Raw genomic sequence first — 19,703 nt, forward strand, 5'->3', positions numbered from 1 at the left:
CATCTAGAGTTTTCACACGGAAAAGGCGCCAATTTTTTTAAAATTCAAACGAAATGGCAAGAAATATCTATAAAATAGGCGCGAATTTTAATTTAATTAAAAAGAATAACTCCAATAGCAATTTAGAAATGTTTAATACGATAATGAAATAATTAATAATTGAATACAAATTTTTGGCATAATTTCAGGTATCATGTAATTGTTTAGACATAAAGTTCGAATTAAAGATCAGGGGGAATTGCTTTCTTAATCAAACAACGACTCGGCGGCTCCCAGTTAAAACAAGATCTATCTGTTGTGGTTTTTCCAATAAGCTCTTTAGTTAAAATGAGGGAATTACAAGTTTTTGTTGATAACAAATTTCTCTGATCGCTTTTAATTAGTTTGTAGTGTGAAAACACTCTCTCAACGTTAGCACTTGAGTGCGGCAAAGAAATGAGCGCTTTTGAAAAACGAGCGAGTGTAGGGAACATTTGATTTCCTAATGAATTTTTAAATTGGCCAACTTTATTCCAAAATCCCTCTAGTGATTCATCACTATTTCCTAGATTTTGTAAACAATCAAAATTTGGCAGCATTCTCCACTCTTCGTTTAGAGTTTCTAATTCTTTAGCGGAAACTTAGTTGGGAAATTGCGTAGCTAAAGGGACAAGACTCGCTACCTCCCCAGATACGGCGATATATGGTTACAAACACGATATTTTCGTTAAAAAAAGATCATCGAATGAAAATCGGGATTTAATTTGGGAGCACAGCTCCTCGTAGAACTCGGTTACTCTTTCATAAAACATCGTTAAATCATTTGGGCAAATTTTGACTTCAGAAATCATTATTTCTGCTTTGGTACCGATATAGACGTTTCTGGGAGATAGCCGTTTCGATTTATTTTTTGGACAAATGTTACTGACGGAAGTTTCATCAACATATTTTTTTGCAAAAAATTTCTCAGCATCGTTTAATCTCTGTGTGCAGTTTTGTGATCCTTGGAGATTCGCTTTGAAAAATAAGGTTCATTTTGTTAATGTGACCTAAAATTTAATTTAAAAAACTGTAGTATAATTTGTTCGTTGGGTTTCTCAATGCATTAAGAATTGTTGCAGCCGAAGCTACTTTGTCCTCTAGGGCAGCCGATTGAAAAAAAAAGTATTAGAGCCGGCCATTGTTCAAGCATTCTAGAAACCACAGCTCCTAAAGAAAGGCAACGCGTTTGGCAAGGTGTTAATAGCTTATGAGGTTCAACTTTCACAAAGTCTTGGAATTCTTGGTATTCCATGATCCGTTTAGCGCTATGGCTAAAGTAGGAATTAGAATCAGACGATTCTGCATCACCTAGTATTTCTTCTTGGAAAACATCGGCAATTATCTGTCTCTTTGGTTTAGTGTATCCGGATACTCCTGGTTCGTCGCAATCGTCACCGTCTGTTTTATTCAATAAGAGCACTTTGGTTGTTTTTGTTTTAGTTTAAATTAAAAATCGATCCATAATTGAACTTTCAAGTAGCTAAACTTTCGTAATAACATTGAACTGCGAATTTAAAGAGAAACTAGCAACAAAATTGAAAACATATGAGCTCAAAAGCTTTGATGCTTTTAGTTTTGGCGTTTGAATTAAAGTGTGGTGGACTGGACTACTAGATTAAGCATATCAGAGTCAAAATGTCAGAGTAGTATTGACTGATGTCACTTGTTAATTACGTATAAGTACATCCTCGAAAGGACCAAAGTTTACCCCACCTCCCCTCACAAAGACCAGAATACCCGGAAATTAGAAAAGAGATAGTAAACTTGACCAACAAATTTTCAGCTGTTCGTGGTAGACAGTATAATAACAAATGGGGGAACCCCTCTCGTTTGGAAAGGTATTGACTTAGTTTCTACTGCATTCCTCTTCCACTCCCCTCATGACATAGCTATTAGCTACTTATATAGGGGAGGATTAGAAGAACTTAACAATCAACAGAAAAAGACGGGAGAGTGAGGGAAAGTTGGGACACTTCAATAAGAGATAACACATTCTTTTGTAAGATCTTTTATTCCCCGAATCCCCGGCTAGGGCCGAGTTTCCCCATTCTACTACCGGATATTAACTGACCCCCGTTTGATAAGCTTTGAACAACCACCTGGCCACTGCCAAGTGCCACTGGCAGTCTGCCTGTATTTCAGGTGTAATTTTTGTAAACCACCTACTGTGCAACGAACTTTGAATGAGTGAAAAACGGGGAATATTTGGGGTATTTCAATGGTTGACCACTCTTTGCGCGAGAATCGTTTTTATTTATATACGAAAATTTTCATAACGTAATAAAAACCATTCATTTATTCCAAAATTGTATTTTGGCATTGAAAATAATAAAAACGTACTAAATACGTTGAAAAAAATCCAAAACGTATTTTTGTACTTCAAATTTCAAAACGTACTAAAAAAGTACAATTGTACCGTCCGGAACATCACTGGGGTTGACTCTTTAGAGTCCGAGCGAGCTTTTTCTCTCACCTAGTTTTTACGACGTTTCTGGTCATTCTGTTTTTATAAAGGATGGGGTATTTCCCCTAAATACTAGGACGGTCCCATTGAGCCGCCCCCCGTTGCCTCCAATATCCGGTCTTCGTCTTTCGGGTTTGCAAGGCAGGGATGGCTCAACGTTTTCGCCACGGAAAAACCCAGATTGGCACTTTCGCGTTTATACATTTTACAAAAGAAAATTATTACAAAAGAAAATTCTCGAATTAATTTTCCATGGATATTGCCATTTTTAAAAAACAAATAATACACTAAAAAAAATACAACATTTTACAAATTAATAATAAACACATTTCAATTAAACAATAATACACAATTTTAAACTAATTACACAAATACAAAGATATTTAACAGATAAGACCCGACGTGAAATAGTTGCCTACCATATCTAACCTAACCCAACCTAACCTAACCTAACCTAACCTAACCTAACCCAACCCAACCCAACCCAACCTGAACTAACCTACCCGAAGTGAAAACGAACCAGATTTAAATTTCCCATTCAACTGAATCCCGCCATGCTGGGCTATAAACGAAAATACTTTTCGGTTCAATGGGATTCGGTCAAACGGGATTCGGTCCAATAGTATACAACCAGTAAATGTCAGTGGCAAATATGGCAAATAGTGACTAATTATCAGTATATGCATTTAAATGATGTAGTAGCATCACTTACATGTGAAATAATGTTTCAGTTTTTCACAAAAGAACCTTTAAAAACACCTTAAAGATATATAGCAGACGAATTCAAACTCAAAGAAAATCGTTGAAAAATAGCCAAAAGAAATGACTAGATTGGGCTATAATTGAGTTTCTAGCCCAAAACCTGGCAACCAATCCACTATATTTCACTAAAATAGCACAAATATATTTTTTCTTTGGTATGTTTTTTATTATTGGCCTATATTTGCCATATTAGCCAGTAAAGGTATTATTCGCCATGTCGGTATTTACCACTTTTTGCCACATTATTTGACCCCTGACATTTACCACTTCGGAACACTGTCAGAAACGCTATAAGAATAGGTGGTATTCACGAGAAATTTAGACAAGATGTCAGCCTGGCTCGAAGGCAGGACATTAAGGGGGAAGACACTAGCTTTCCACTACAACGATGGTGACGTTACGAAAATACTTCCTATTCCGTTCACAAACAGACAAACTAAAATTTACAGTTTCCAGGGTGACCACAGTTCCTATATTTCCTATAATTTAAGTCTTTCCTTTTTTTCTCCTATAATTGCATTAAATTTCCTATAATACCCTATATTTTGACTCAAACGTCTGAAGAAATTAAAATAGTTGATATTTTACCCTTCGAAGTCTTCATATTGTCCTAGTTTTTAAGATGCTTATTTCCAACACTGTTCGCCGATAGTTTTCGACTATTTCTATTGGTTATCAACTTTATTTTGAATGTTATTCCCCCTTTAAATAATTTTGACAACCGTTTTCTCTTTTCCCCCAATTTTCTTCCTATATATTTTCCTATAATTCCTTTAAAGGAATTAAAAATATTATGTGGTCACCCTGAGTGTCCTTAACTACTCGGCCCGTGATTTTACTTTTCACTTAAGCATTCACGGTCCTCGATGACGTTGCTATGACGTCATCATAGTTTCGTTTCGCTTAAATTTAATTAATGGCTACTTTGTTCGCGAATTTAAGTCACGTTTGATTTATCGGTAAACAGAATTTGAACCCGCTCTTTCGTTGCGTTGCAGTCAAAAGTGTAATTACATTATTAAAGAACCTGCAACGAGATTTCGTAAAACGTGGCGAGACGCCCCTCGTTGAGCTACTAGATGACGTTGAAGTTCCCTCGAAAGCGGAGGAATCGATCAAAATGGAATCTAGAGACTAAAGCGGAAAGTGATGCCACGGTTCCTGGAATTTCCAATTGAGTTTCCTCGAAGTAACCGGGTTCTTTGGTATTTGAAATTCACGTGTACGTTGATCGTAAATGATACTTATCCATCATTTTTAATAAAATAAATCTAATTTGGGGAAAAAACCGCAATTTCATTCTCTCGTCTGATTATTTCCAAGAATCGCGATGAATATTGATCGTAGTTCATAGTTTAATACTCAGCCACAGTTATTATCAATTTATTCGTATTTAATTTTGGAAAATAACCGCAAAAATTTAATTTTCATATTGGATGAATCAACAATCTTATTTTCTCTTAGAAATTGCATTATTATTGCAAAATGATGACTTGATAATTTGAAGATATTTGATCTTCGTTTCACGATAAAGGTACAGACGACAGCAGTGGCTAAAAGATTTTTCATTAGGGGTAAGGGTTCGTACGGAACCTGGATAAGTCAGGGATTTACAAATTATGGATAAACGAAGAGATTTTATTAGAGAACCAACTCTGCATCGCAGAGAAAAATTAGGTATCTTCTCTTGGGCGCAAATTTATGGCACCTTTTCCCGAGAGAAATGCGCTCTCAGTATGTTGTTATAAAATATAATTACGTTTGTGATATTTAAAAAAAAAATACTTTAACTTTGTACTTTTTACCTATGAAATCATGAAAATTACCAGAAATATTACCATGAAGGTCAGGGATATTGCTTAAAAACGGTCAGGGATAACCTGGATAAATCAGGGATTTAAAATACGAAATTTCGTACGAGCTCTGTAAAAGCTGCTATATGTGGTACAAAGTATTGACGTATATAATATCTCTTTAAGAAACTAATTTAAATTGAGGTACAACTTTCCCAAAGCAAACTCGCTATGTTTTGGGGGGGGGGGGGGAGATCTTTTCCTAGTATTGTCCAATGTAACGAGGAATGGTACCGCGGTATACAATGAGTTTGTTTGCTATTCAAATGAGGCGGGAGAATCGAAGCGGCGGTAGCGGTTTGATTTTCTAGTTTGCTCAGCGCCAACGGAAGCGTGACTTTTGTCAATTCTAATTGGAACGATCTCTCAGCGCGACAGAAAGACGTCGTCTATTCCGGTACACTCGGATGGATACCCGCAATTCCATCCTTTTCCAAAAATCTGTCTTCGTTTCTCGGATTCTGGTAATTTTTCCGGTCGATTCCCGTTATACCATAGCGGCGCGCGTTCAACGTACCTTGATGGATCGATATTATTTCCGAGCGAATCTAGCCAGCCCTAGTCGCCCGATAAAGCTACTTTTCTCCCCCATCCGCGTATTAGGCCTATTCCTTTCAACGGTACAAACGCGCTTTGTTAAAAATTCATTCGATCTCTTTGAAACCCTCCGCTTTCATCCTCATCCTTTACCGAAACTCGAAACTACCTTTCCATTTTCTTTCGAAACTACGTCTAATTTATTCAATTAATTCAACTTCTTTTTATTACTTTTACGAACATACATGATAGGAAGGAGCCCATTTAGGGGTTTTGCGGGACTTCATTTTTTGCTTCTGTACATAGGTTTGAAACTTGCTCTTGGGTGTTTTTTTTGCGTTTGCTCTTTGCTCTGATTGCCCGTCTGGGGATGGGGCTACAGAATCGCGAGTTTTGGGAAATAATAAGTTATATCTTAGTTACGTGATAGAAAAGCCTAAATTTTTAGGGATTCCGCGACCCTTTACGTTTTGGAAGGAACGTTAAAATACACGAACAATGAAAAGTGGTGGATCAAATAAGAGTGCAATTGTTTCCAAAATTTTACAGATCCTAATTCGGCTTTGGCCTAAAGTTACAATCCAAAATGGGAACTTTATTCCGATTTGGAAAAAATCCTTTGATCATTCAAACTGCTTTGTCTCGAGTCCAGTTGAATCTCAATATCTACATCGTATCGAGTCATTTTCCGAGGGGTAAGACACTCTGCGAACACGGTGTATACTACCGTACCTTTGACAGTGCTAAATGGAACTCGCGAACTCTTGAAAATATGTACCTTTAACAGTGCTAAATGCACGAACTCGGTGTACAGATTATCTTAGACTGTCTTACCCCTCGTCATTTTCGTAAGTGAAAAAAACTTACGGTAGGGTATTTTCAATCGTATCAGCCGAGCGCATTTAGTCTCTCAACCTCGCACAGGGGCATTTATACCCGCTTAGCATTTCGGAATATATTAGAAGATACGGTTATCGTATCTTGCATGGGATGATAGCAATGTACTAAAGTACGTTCGGCATTCCGGAATGCTTGCTCGCGGTTCTCGTCGCCGCCTCAGGGGCCCTCGCGGCAAAAATCGATCCGCCGGATCCGCTGTATACTACGATCATATTAGTGGCGCTAATGTTTAAAAGGAGAGGACGGGGGCCGGAGAAGAGAGAAACTGAGGCCCCCAGCTGCTGATGACGCGTCTCGAAGAACGTGTTTAGTCGCCGCTTTAAATGCCCTCGATTAGTGTGTAGTTCCCACTTGGCGAATTTTCGAGACGAATAAAATTTTCGCGCAACGAAAAAAGACGCTTTTTTGCGGTCGCTGGGGAAGCGGTTCTCACTTTAGCGCGAAAATTTAAAAACGCTGAAAACAACTCGGGTTTTTAGTAATGTTTTAGGCCTAACATAAAACATCAGTTCAAAATGAACCAAATGGATGTTCCTGTTGATAATTTCAATAAATAAACGATTCTATTCGTGAGATAATTACCTTTACTTCAGTATCTTGGTCAAGTTGGCTGAGCCGCTTTTCTAAAGACCTAGGCTTAATAAGTGACGGACGGGAGCGGAAGATATCGAGGGAACGCGTTTTCTGATTGGCTGAAGCTTTTTATCGCCAAGGTGTGGACGTCAAAAAATAGAACATTCGCTAGATACCGCGGAGACGCGACTTTAGCGGCGAATTTAAAAAAAAAACGCAAATTTTATTCGCGAGTGTCAATTTTCAGCGCGAAAATTGTTTTTTTTTCGCTAAGTGGGAACTAGGCTTTAGTGTGTAGTTTCGGAGGGTCTGCCCTGGCCGCTCGTTAAATTTCCCCGTCTAGCGAAGAAGAGCCATTTTGCCCTCGTCTCGGGGTTCGCGCTAAGTTTGGGAAAATGTCTGGAAATTGTTATAAATGAAATTGGAATGGCCATAAGCGGGAAATTTCCATCAGGGTTTTTTAACGTTGTTTTTATACGATGTACCGGATTTCTTTTTTTTTAACCTGGTTGTTTTTGGGATGTCTTAGAACGCGGCTAAGATTGGAGAAAACTTAAATCCAGGAGGTATAGTTGGAACAAAATTGATAGTACAAGGTTGCCACACGTCAGGGAAATCAGGGAATTTAAAAATGGGCCTAAAAAGTCAGGGAAATTTCATTGAATTTTAAGAATTGGTAAAAATTCAGGGAAAAGTCAGGGAATTCAATTTTATCTTGGCATTTTTTTAAGGTAATTTAACTCTAGATCTAAGACAAATTCCACTATTATCATTTATTTCCTTGAATGTTTGGTTAATTTTTTCAACATTGCAATAACCGTCTTACTGAAATATAAGTTCATCTAAATTTATTAACTTCTGATAAAATTAAAATATAAAAGAAAAATTTTGGACTTAATAAGTTAAAATGGTCAGGGAATAGTCAGCGAATTTGAATCTGAAAATTTTGTAGCAACCCTGTAGTAGTTGTTGAGGTTGTCACGAGTTTTGAGATACTTGGAAGAGATCTTTCTTATTCGCGTTATTTGGATTAATATAAAAGATAACCCACGATGAAGTAGTGTATTCCCGCGTGATTGAAAATATATCTTCATTCCTTCGATCAAATTGAGGAAAATAGTAGAGCTATATACTAGCTAGCGAATCGAGAAAGTTGGAGAGAAATGAATAGAGAAATCGAAGCAACATCATTTCTATAGATCGAAGGTATACTTCGTCCATTATTCCGATGATCGGTTTGGCGATATCACTTTCTCGACGGGCTCATGTCCCTATTATTCCCATTTTATCGGGCCAAGCAACCAGAAAAAGATCGTGATATGTTTTTTAGGCGCGAGACGCGACCAAAATAGCCGCGGCAGATGAGGGAGTTATTTGGCTAGCTGGTGCGGAAATTGGTCCTCGTGTCACTCTGGCGGAAAATGAAAAGTCCGCTTCCGCCGGATGAAGATATTCGAGGCGTTTCCCACCAAACATCGTCTCTCTCTCAGCCGTCTGTCTGTCGTTGCGTCGCGGATGGAACGGTTTCATTTTCTGCCCAGATCAGCGAACGAGCGAGAGCCCATCGTTCGATATCCGTCGTTGCCCTCCTCCGACTAAAACAAGTAGCCTAATGACACCAGATTCCTCGATATATCCAGGTCTGAGCCCATCGTCGTATCCTTCGGGGGTGACCGAGCAACAAGTGAAACGTCCGCTTTTATTAAAAGTACGGATCTTTAACTCGATAACGTAATTGCCAGCCTTGGCTCTTGGGCGGCAGTCGTAACTGGAAATTTCTTACGACCCATTTTGCTTTAATTCTTCTCTTCTCTCTGTAAAATTATCTTTCAGATAACTTTTAAAATCTACAATAAAATAAGAACCACCGTTGGTCTAAAGATAACATTTTACCTATTCGACGTTGTTTGAAATCTACAACTTCATATAAACCCATTTAAAGTATTTAATTTTGGGAATCTTAATTTGTGTTGACTAGCTTCGTATGATTTTGTTTATGGAAATGTGTTTCCCAGTTTTGCTATTTGGTAAACATATCATTAGTATTATTAAGCTTCTTGGACTATTCTCCGGGATGGAATAGACACCTGTACGGCGCGTAACTGCGAAAAATGGCGCTATACATTGGCGAAACATCCATTTCCTCATTTGATTATCCGGAAGTCCACTCTGCAACGCGCGGAGTTGTTTCGTAGTTGCTCTTGGTCTTCCCTATATCAGGCTTTCTTCCGAATCTTCTTAGAGTAAATTGGATTTTCATGCCATCACTGCCGTTGCTCGTAGAAACCGTTAGCGCTCCACTTTCTACGAAGTACGTTTCCTGGAATATTCGGAAGTTCGCCACCAAAAGTTTCGATAGGTGGCGCCATCGGTGCGTCAAAAATAGTTAATGTGGGTGAAACGAAATGGCGGCTCCATTCGAAGACGCGTTAAATTATAAGATGAAAAAAGTCGTTCATGGACATTTTTTTTAAAGCTGTAAGTTTATTTTTTTAAGCAATAGGGTTAAATTCTGTTCGGTTACCACTTTTTCCTACAACCGCAAAAGGCCTGGGCAATAAAATTAAAAAATCGGTTGTGTATTCGTCTCATTTCTACTAAAATACAGATATTTATATTCTTCTAAATTTTGCCATTTATTATATAATAATCAATTAAAGGGAGTGTCAATTATCCTCCGCTAGGCCAAAGTTACACTTGTAAGTTACTTTTTTACCACATTATTTAAAAGCTTGACACACCTATTGATTTTCTTCATTTAAACGTCCATTTGTTAATAACGTAATCTCAACACTTGCAAACTCTAAAAAACTATAAAAGAGTAACGAAATAAGTTCGGAAATTGTTAAGCCTTTGACATTTTTCTTTTAAGACGCGAAAACCGGCTTCAGAAAATCAGCTGATAACCGCTTTGGCTACCTGGCTAGGCTGGCTTCTGTTAAAGCACGGCCAACTTTGATTTCTCGCGCATCTCTCGCGCTACAGCGGCCATCTCATTCGTTGACGTTTCTGTGTTAACCTATGAGCAAAAGATGTGTATGACGTCAGCGCCCCTAGCGGATTATTATTTTTAGTATAGTTTTTACATTGGGGACAATATAACCACCGAGCGTGGCTCTGAACTCCTACACATTATAGTACAGTTTATAGGGGGAAAATCCTTGCTCGCGGAATTTCGACGAATGTGTTGGCCGTAGTAGCGCGAACAGCGCGTGATCAAAGTTGGCCGTGGTTAAAGCCACGGTCACACTCTATGGTCACACTAGAGTCTAGAGCTTAAAACCGAATTTAGGTCGGTTTGAATGCCAGTTTTGACCGCCGGCGATAATTCTTGGTTCACACGTGCGAAATCGCTTCACCCCGGTTCGCTTATAGCCAAGGCCCAAGACCATTTCAAATTATGACCATAATTTTGAAAATACTATAATGTATCCCAAAACAATTAGTTAATCATGTTTACTATACGTACAGTAATTTTATTTGACATTATTTAGAATTTTATTTGACATTATTTAGAATTTTATTCCCATTATTTTGGAAAATTCGAGCAATTTTACTTCCCCACCTGGTCGTTTTGAAAGAGATTCTAAGCGAACCGACTTGGACGAGTTGCTTCCCGAACCAACACGAAGCGATTTCTCACGCTGGTTTCGAAAACTAGTTATCTAAAACAAAGCGATTTAGGGGTAAGTGTGAACCTGGGTGTTCCCCTCAAAATTACGTCGTTAGTTCATAGATTCCGTTTGGTGGTGCTACTGAACCTTTGGTTTACAAATTTATTTTCCGTTGTTGACGTAAAACAAATAAAACAACAGTATAGTAAAATATCTAAAGCTTCCTTTTTTACATTTCTGGTTAACAGGATAATTTCTGTAGTACCTTTCTTTGTGGTGTAGCCACGGTTTTCTCGGTTTTTACACACAATCCTAAGGGATTTGTGTGTACTAACAATTGTAAGATCACGTTCCGTGTTGTCCGCCGCCACCGAATCTGACATAACATAAAATCAGATCCTCAATAGCCCAATATTCATTTTGCTACTAGGGGGCCCACAAGTTGGTAATTTGCCCATTTAACATTTTTTGTAAATTTTCGACTTAAAATTTACATAACTCTTTTAATTAAGACAGACTTGTTTCTTAACTACTTATTCGGTTGCATTAAGAAATTTTAATTTTACGCACTATGGTGATATTTTAATTTCGTAACAATTGGTTCAAATTTAAATTTAATACTTATTTGAATGTATAAGTTGGTAATTTGCCCCTTTAATAATTTTTGTAAATTTTCGACTTAAAATTTACATAACTTTTTAATTAAGACAGACTTGTTTCTTAACTACTTATTCGGTTGCATTAAGAAATTTTAATTTTACGCACTATGGTGATATTTTAATTTCGTAACAATTGATACAGGCGCCATCTAACTTCGAAAACCGTTCGCGTTTCGCTACCTTATTATTATTTCCAAAAACAGGTAACTCAAAAATTTGGTTTGTCTAAAAATTAATTTAAATTAACGCGTTCGCGTTTCTCTACCTTATTTCCAAAACCCGGTAACTCAAAAAATTCAATTTCGATAAAATTCCTCTTGGGTTTAATAAGTTCAAGATGATTGAAAATTGGTTCAAATTTAAATTTAATATTTAAAATATATTTAATACATCGGGGGGACTGTGTGTATTTAAATGTCCGTGATATATTGTTTATTATTTGAATGTATAATGTATTCGCGAAAGTTTTCAAAGAACAAAGACTTGTGGGAATTTATTTATTTATTTATTACATCTTATGCAAATTCGTATTACTAGGCGTAAATAAATATTAGGATGCTTTCTCAAAAGCTAAACCTGTCTTGTGTGGTCATTGTAATATTTATAACGAATGCATGCGCCATATTATATAGATGAAATACGTAGTTCCTTCAAATGGTTTAATTTTCAAACTACACTAGACCATATAGTAAGGTATATTCAATATTTTTGGAAATATTGCAATGCAGTATTTATGGCGATAGAAAAATGCTTTGTAATTAATTTATATTGTAGGCTGGCATGACCTGTAGTTTTATATTTATAATTAATTATAGTGAAAGCTGATTTAATGGAGACGTTACTAATTGTCTTGTCGTTCGTTATTGGTTGTTTCTTTAATTTGCGTAATGCGTTTTATGATTTTGGCTGCATTTTTGTTAATTTTTGGCATTTGTTTTTCAGAGTGGGGCAAGTGATAAGCATGGCGACAGCGGAATGTTCTTCATTGATGACCCTCAAGTAATTCATCTGCTTTATTTTTATTACCCAAATCGCCCTTTTATATTTGTCACGCAATACAATGCTTAGAATTTACCAAATAAGGTTTTCGTTTTGGTAACTTCTTAAGTGTTTTCATAAGTTTATAATAATTTTAACATAAGTGTGTCAGGTCCCTATCAGCGCATTTTTGGTGGACTGCAGACTTAAGTCATTAGAAATTACACGTGTTCTTTGTCTAGTAATCGTATCGAGGGCGTGCAAAGAGCCACGCGAAGGACCGGCGCCCGATATCTTGCCTATTTTTGTCGCTAGAGGCGCTGGTATTTTTAGGCATCACAGACGTCAATTCTACGTCACATAGCTATCGGTAATTATTTCGATCAAGTGACACACTTATGGACCTAAATTATAGACTTGTGGTATTTTTAAAACTTAAAAGGCAATCTTTGGTAGGCCTTAATACAAAATAATAATAATACTAATCAGCTAGGCTAATACCCACTTTAAATAATTGATCTCCATAACAAAATATTTCTAATCGATGTCTGAAAAAGGGAATTCTAAACGCTCGTCGGGTATAAATACATTTCGTCTGGCGTCGGTGGACTTTTATCGAGTGTACTTTTTAGTTCTTTCAGACAAAAGCGTTTTAGAAATATATAAATTTAGTCGCGCGCTCAATCCTTTTTCGGAACAAGATTAAAATGCAAAGAAATGTTCCGTATAAAAGCGGATGAGCCTCTTTCTCTCATTCCTTCGAGTCTGGCCGCGCAAAAGGCTTCTATCCATTCTTCTCCTTCCAGCGGCGTGGTCGATATCTCCCCTTTTCAAATTCACCGGCGGGGGATAACACCGAATTCGGAACTTTAGCCGCTTGTAAGTACAAAATTCCCGAAGAAAAACCCCTTTCTCCGGGATAAAGAGAAAAGAGGAACACGAGATTTTATTCTAAAAGTTTCCAAAAACTAGCTTTAACTCTTTTGTCTTTTCGATTTCGTCGAAACGGCCCCCTTAAATGAACGCGCTAAAAGAATTTACGTCGGATGGTAAGACTTCTCCGAAAAGTTTCGACCATTTTCTTTTAGTCTTTAGTTCTCGTTCTTCGCTAACAAACAATGGTAAGTAGTTGAGGTTGTCCTCGATCTCTTTACATCCTTAAGCCGCCCGCTGATACTTTTTGACGCTCGGCCGCTAACTTCGATGGATGTCAAGCGACTCGTCTCATTCTTATCCGCGCGGACTCATTTGTGTAAAGCTGTTCGCTTTCTTCTTCTCGGAGAAAACGCAATTTCGGCTTCTTCTTCTTCCGCGCCTCGCTATAAAAAGGAGAAAAGATCTGGCTCGACGAAAGAGATCTAATCTCCCGGACCAAACTGTTCTCCTTTATTGGCGACATTTTCATCCGCGCGACAATGCGCTCTCTTCGACGTCCACTTCTTTGTTTGATTCTTACCATTTGAGTTAAAGTGGTATCTTTGTTACGCTTTAATACCGAGCGTAAGATCAGTAACGATAAACTGGCAGTTGCCTTAATGAGTTCTACGTTGCTGATTTACGTGAGCAAATAGGATCAATATTCAGGTGGCCGTTATCTATCGTAGTTTAGAGCTGCACTGCCAAGTTGTTGACGCGCGTTTGCCTTCCTGGAGAATGAAATTCCATTGCCGTTGATTCTTTCTGGCGTCCTAAGGCTTCGTTAAAGATGCGAAAGGAAGAGAATTGGCTTGTCTCTAGTCTAAGGTTGCGATCAAAATCTAAAGGGAAGAAAATTGGTAGTTCGCAACTTCTGTTCCTGTTACGCTTGCTAAAGTTTCACTGTTGGCAGTTGTTTTATCATTTTCACACACATTCTGTATTTACTTTGGTCTCCCAAGCAGGAGATTTTTACGGAAGCGTATTATTTATCTGTCAGAAGTATTTATCTTTATATGCATTGCTAATGTTATTTGCTTGAAACTTGGACCTTCGCGGAATCGCGGGCTCCTGTTGATACATCATATAGTGACTTTCTTAAACTATTACATAGAGAAAAATAGTATTTACATCATTTAACATCCCTATTCAGTTTAATTTTCATATTTTACATTGTTAGGCTAAGTGATACGTACATTTTGAACCGTGGTGCGAAATATTCTTCGGAGGTTCGGCTGAAAAATCGCTCCCATTTAAAACTGCCTTGAACTTGGGAAGATATGTTATATTCTTCTAGTTATGTTTAGTATTTTTCGTTGATAATTTTGCGTGCGATTTGAGAAAAGATAATGACGTTATGTCGTTCTCCATCTTCTTTCAGGGTGACTCGATCGAGGGCAGTGCGGTGGACGAAGAATTTGGCGACCTAGAACATTCTTCGGGCAAAGGTGTCGATGACGAAGACGCGCCAGATGGGTCCGGAAATGGGCAAACGGACGACGTTGACGACAACGGATCCGGAGGAGGTATATTATCAACCCTTGAAAATATGTTCGGAAGCCATCCTTTTGGAATTACCATACCCAAAACGTGGATTTCTTAACCTAATGTTGACATAATTTGTTTCTATATGGTATTAGTGCCACATATACTTCACTCAGAAGGTGGACCACCGCCGACGGGTGCGACAAGTACAACGACGTCCATGGTCACCCCAGAGACATCGAAGAAGCCCGCTGTCGAGGAAGGAAAAATAGTACCAAAGGTAGTGTGTTTTTTTTTTAACAAAACCCTATTATATTTAAAAGGTAACAGCCAAAATGAAGATACGATTTTTTTTTTATTTTAGCACAAGAGTCCGTCAGAACACGAAAACCAAATCCCGGAAATCGATTTAAATCACGAAACATCAACCAAAAAGGTACCAGAATCTGGTAAAGTGCTACCAACAGACGCTAGTGCTCCTGGTGGAGCAACCGGGACGGGTGATGACAAAGATACGAAACACCAAAGCAACAATAACGAGGGCAACCAAGTTAGTGTCATGCAACAGAAATCTGCCGAAAGATATTCTTTCTTTTCACGACCAGGCATTCTTGCGGGTAAGGAAATAAAGCTTTAATATAGTTTGTTTCCAGATATTTAAACATTGCTCTTTTTATAGCGGTGGTTGGTGGCGCCGTAGTTGGTCTTCTCTGTGCCATATTGCTGGTCATGTTCATCGTGTACCGCATGAGGAAAAAAGACGAGGGCAGCTATGCCCTAGATGAACCTAAACGCTCACCAACGGTGAACTCTTACACACGAAGCAGCAACAAAGAGTTTTACGCCTAACGTTACCCCCCACTCTCATCAGTCTTACAACTAAATTGCTTCGGAAATAAATCTTCCGTGTCGTCTACAAAACAAACGATGGCCTCGGACAATTAACAAATATCTATATACCTTCCGCAACAACAAAAAACGAGTCCGAACCATCCACCTTTTCGGACATGGTATGCCTTCAAAACGCATCCTTATATGATAATAATAATACAAATTAATAACTGGTCATCGTGATGTTAAAAGAGGGACTGTCGCGATAAAATTCGATACATTTTTAATACCGATTTTTAAAGGGAATGTAGGGTGAAGACGCAGTGACATGAAAGAGTGTGATGTAGTGAACTTATATATATATATGAAAAAGAGAAAAAAGAAATGCGTAACCGACCAATACCATTTTTTCCTAATAGTGGTGTTATTATACTTTAAAAATTGCATGTAGTCATCCAATTTCAGAATAACTATACACAAAAGAAAAACTGTAAAACTAATTTTGAGCTTGTCTATTTAGAATTTCATATTATTTCCCTATCCCCAAAATTTTCTCATCATCATTTTACAAAAGCTCATTTATCAAGAATCAAAGTTACTTTTGAAATCACATTGTTTTTGAAGAAGTTTCTTCTCTCAAAGTAAAGAATATCTTCCAGAAAGTAAATTAACTGCATATCTTGAAGAACAATAAAAATATTATAATTTGTATAATAGCGAGTTTAAACAATTAGGTAAGGTTATTTTCGAAATATATGCCAAAAAGAATTCCTTTTAATTGCCACTTTTACAGATTTTAAAAATAAGCCTGCTAATGAACCTTATATATATATATTTCCTACCCCCTTTTTTGTTTTTTATATCTACAAAATTTACGAAATAGCGAAGCTCACATTCCAGTATATTACTGTTAACTTTAACAGGCTTATTTAGTGCTTAGTCTCTGAAAATTAGTGTTACAGAAAAAAAAATTAAAAACTGACTATAAGAAAATAATACCCCATTTCCCTCCCCCCAAGACATGAACAATTATTAAAGATACATTGATGTACTATAAGTAATGTTTATCGCTTTTGTATAAGTCAAAATCGAAGAAAAAAGTATGTATGTCATTTTTGTATCAAAAATAAGTGTATCAATGTTTTCTTGAATGAAAATACTAAATAAGAAATCCACGAAATTAGACTAATTAATATCCAAATGATTAAAATGTGAGAAATGGAATAGCGCATCTTTGTAGTGCCAATTCGGTATTTTGTTTTTATACTTAAAACCTCACTACTTGAACCAGAACACCAGCCGAGAAATGCTTTTAAATCATTAAATTTTGTTTTTCTGATATAACTTTTATAACGCATTTATTACCTGTCCATGGGCTGGCTGTCAATTTTTTTTTTTAAAGGTAGTGACAAATTATTTAAATTTACATTTTGGTATTGATACTATTATAAAGAAGCTGGTATTCTTAAAAAATACCGTCAAGTATGTGTCACCTATGTATAAAAAAAGGAATGGTTTATTTGTTATCCGCCCAATTTGTGTTCAATTATTTAAGCAGAAATAGATTAATAACTATTCACTGTAGCACCGAAAAATAATGAAGTGTAGTAATCAATAGCTTTAATATAAGTGGCATTTTCTTTAAACACCCTACTGAAAAATTGCTCTCTACTCACCACTTAAAAGAGATGATTGACATCCGCAAGCTTCTCTCTCAAATTTCAGTTGCAGAGAAGCTCAAGAGTAAAAACCAGAGCAGGAGTGTAGGAAGCACAAACTGGACCCTCCAGTTTAGAGAAAATGCTGCTTCAAAATTTTTAATTATATGAAAACTTAGTTCCATTAACTTCAATGTGTAAAGATTATCGAAGTTAGCCTACTATTGAGAGTTTTTGAATGGTATATCTCTGACAGCGTGAAGTATGGCTTAAAAAACCAAAGTTTGAACTACGGTCAAAGTAATTAAAACCTAATTTTAAGTCAGAATTTAAATGCTGTTATTTTTTAACATTAAAAATTAATCCGTTAAATGAAACCATCACTTTTGAAAATACTTTTTTTACTATAAATGTAATCTAAATGTACAGTTCACGCAATGAAATTGCTAGTTCATTTAGTTTAAAAAGAATTGGTTTTAAGAAAAACTGCTGTGCTGCATATGCCTGATAATAATGGTTTTTAATATATAAACAAATCAAATAATAACGTGGAACACACCTGATTATCTAGCAAAATACTTTGTATCAATACTAAAATTTAGTAAATTTCATTGTGCCATTGTGCTGTAAAGTTTACCAGTTCGACTAAATAGTTTTTCTTTTAAATTTTCGAGTATCTAATTGGTTTCTTTTATTACTATTTAAAAAAATAATAGTTAAATTAATTTATGTTGTGGCTAAAATTAGAAAAATTATTCTGGAGCCAGATTTATTTCTCTTAAAAATATCAGCTGTTAAGCCTCTCCTGGTCACAAAAAAGGGGTTTGTAATGATTGTAAATAGTTTCTCAGATTTGTCAAAAATAAAATAAAACTTTCGATCAGTAGATTTTTCTTTAAAATATAAACGCATATATGTATCAAACAGTAGTATTTTCGTGATTTTGCTAGTTGGGGCCTAGATTAAGATTCTGTTTTACTTAAGCTTATATTTTAAATCAGAGTTTAGTAGAGGTAACTTCAAACATTTCTAACTGTAAACTAGGAGCAACAAACACAAAACCCAAAAAAAGAGGAAAACGCAACCCGTCAAAAGTCGTGGATTTTCTTGTGTACGTTTTTCATTGGCTAGACGCTTTAGCGCCTGCCGCCGACGGAAGGGGAAAATTCAGAAATTGTCTTCCCCCCCGCCCGTAAAACGTTCAGCGTAAAGGCTCCTGACGCTCGTCCAATGAAATTCGTACACAACCTTCGTTAGTGTGTTTAAAGGCTAGCTGCGTTCTCCTTGTGTTTGTTGCTCCTAGCTGTAAACACCTTTCATTTTACGAAATATATTAATTGGGACTTGGCAGTGCTATGTCAGTTTTTACCTCTCCGAGGGGACTTTGTACCCTAGGAGGGGCTATACAACCACCATGTCTCTCTGTCAGGCCTGCGTACCCAGTTTCTTAGAATCAGGGAAAAGGTTTTTCCAAAAGCGCCCTCTTTTTGTCATTGGGTGTAGTATAATTTTTAAATCGGCCGGGATTCGAACCCGAGCCCTCTTGAACGACAGGTGAGCGTTCTACCGCAGAACCACGGATACAGTTACGCTTCACTGAAAATTAAAAACTCTTCCGAGGAGAGGTATAATTTTGCAAGCTTGCCAACTTGTTTTTCTATAGTTTTTATAGTGGGGAAAAAAATTGACCACTATGGCCGCCATGGCCAAAGCTACGGAGTGCCAAGTCTCTATTGGTAGTTTTACTGTACTGTCAATAACGATTATTACTACTGCTTGGAATCTAGTTTAAACATATCTTCGTGAATTTCGTCTTATGCCCTGCTTTAAAAAATATGCCTCATTTATACAAAATTCGAATACCGATTGCGCCGAAGTTTCAAAAGAATGTATTAAGTTAACTTGTTACAAAGGTTAACCTTTAAGCAAATTTGAGTGAAAATTCCGCTAGTGTCAGATAATTACCTCTCCGAGGGTACTTTGTACCCTGGAGGGGTAATACAATCACCGTGTCTGTCTGTGGGTCTGTCGGTCCTGCGAACACGTTCGCATTTTCCGTGCAAAGGTTAATCATTGCGTACGCAGTTTCTCGAAGTCTCTGCGTTCGCAGTTTCTCGAAGGGTTGGCAAAACCACCGTGTGACGGATTCATTTGCGGTTTGGTTTCGATGGTGTTTTTTCGTTACCGCTCACCGACGGTTTTAACTCAGTTTGATTGTGTATTTCGTTTTTGTAATGTTTATGCGTAGGTTGTGTATGTTGAGTTCGTGTTATGACGGTTGTGAGTGTTGAGTTTGTTGTGATTGTGTTTTGATGGTTGTGGGTGTTGAGTTTGTGGTGTTTGTACGGGCGTTTTCTCTCCAACTTCTACTTAATGACTTTTCGACGGACCGAATGCTTAGTGTTATGCAACCTCTCAACATCCAATCGCATGGTTTCCACCAATTGTTCACG

The 19,703-nt window shown here is 37.1% G+C and overlaps 1 protein-coding gene across 2 annotated transcripts in view; it reads left to right on the forward strand.

Annotated features, from left to right (window-relative positions):
* The window catches only part of LOC149940807 (uncharacterized), a 102,081-nt gene extending 83,945 nt beyond the window's left edge, over nucleotides 1–18,136 (forward strand). The window contains exons 2-6 of one of the 2 annotated variants that reach the window (XM_090178175.1): nucleotides 12,326–12,382; nucleotides 14,658–14,802; nucleotides 14,917–15,041; nucleotides 15,126–15,378; nucleotides 15,441–18,136. In XM_090178175.1, coding sequence (XP_090034301.1) covers nucleotides 12,326–12,382; nucleotides 14,658–14,802; nucleotides 14,917–15,041; nucleotides 15,126–15,378; nucleotides 15,441–15,610 — 750 coding nt within the window. In that variant the 3' untranslated portion in view covers nucleotides 15,611–18,136. The remainder of the gene's footprint in view (nucleotides 1–12,325; nucleotides 12,383–14,657; nucleotides 14,803–14,916; nucleotides 15,042–15,125; nucleotides 15,379–15,440) is intronic. The other variant, XM_090178176.1, reaches the window with a different exon arrangement.
* The last annotated feature ends 1,567 nt before the right edge of the window (nucleotides 18,137–19,703 follow it).

The sequence above is a fragment of the Leiobunum rupestre genome, chromosome 6 (genome assembly GCF_980474605.1).
Source record: "Leiobunum rupestre chromosome 6, qqLeiRupe1.1.hap1, whole genome shotgun sequence".
Taxonomy (NCBI): Eukaryota; Metazoa; Arthropoda; class Arachnida; order Opiliones; family Sclerosomatidae; genus Leiobunum; species Leiobunum rupestre.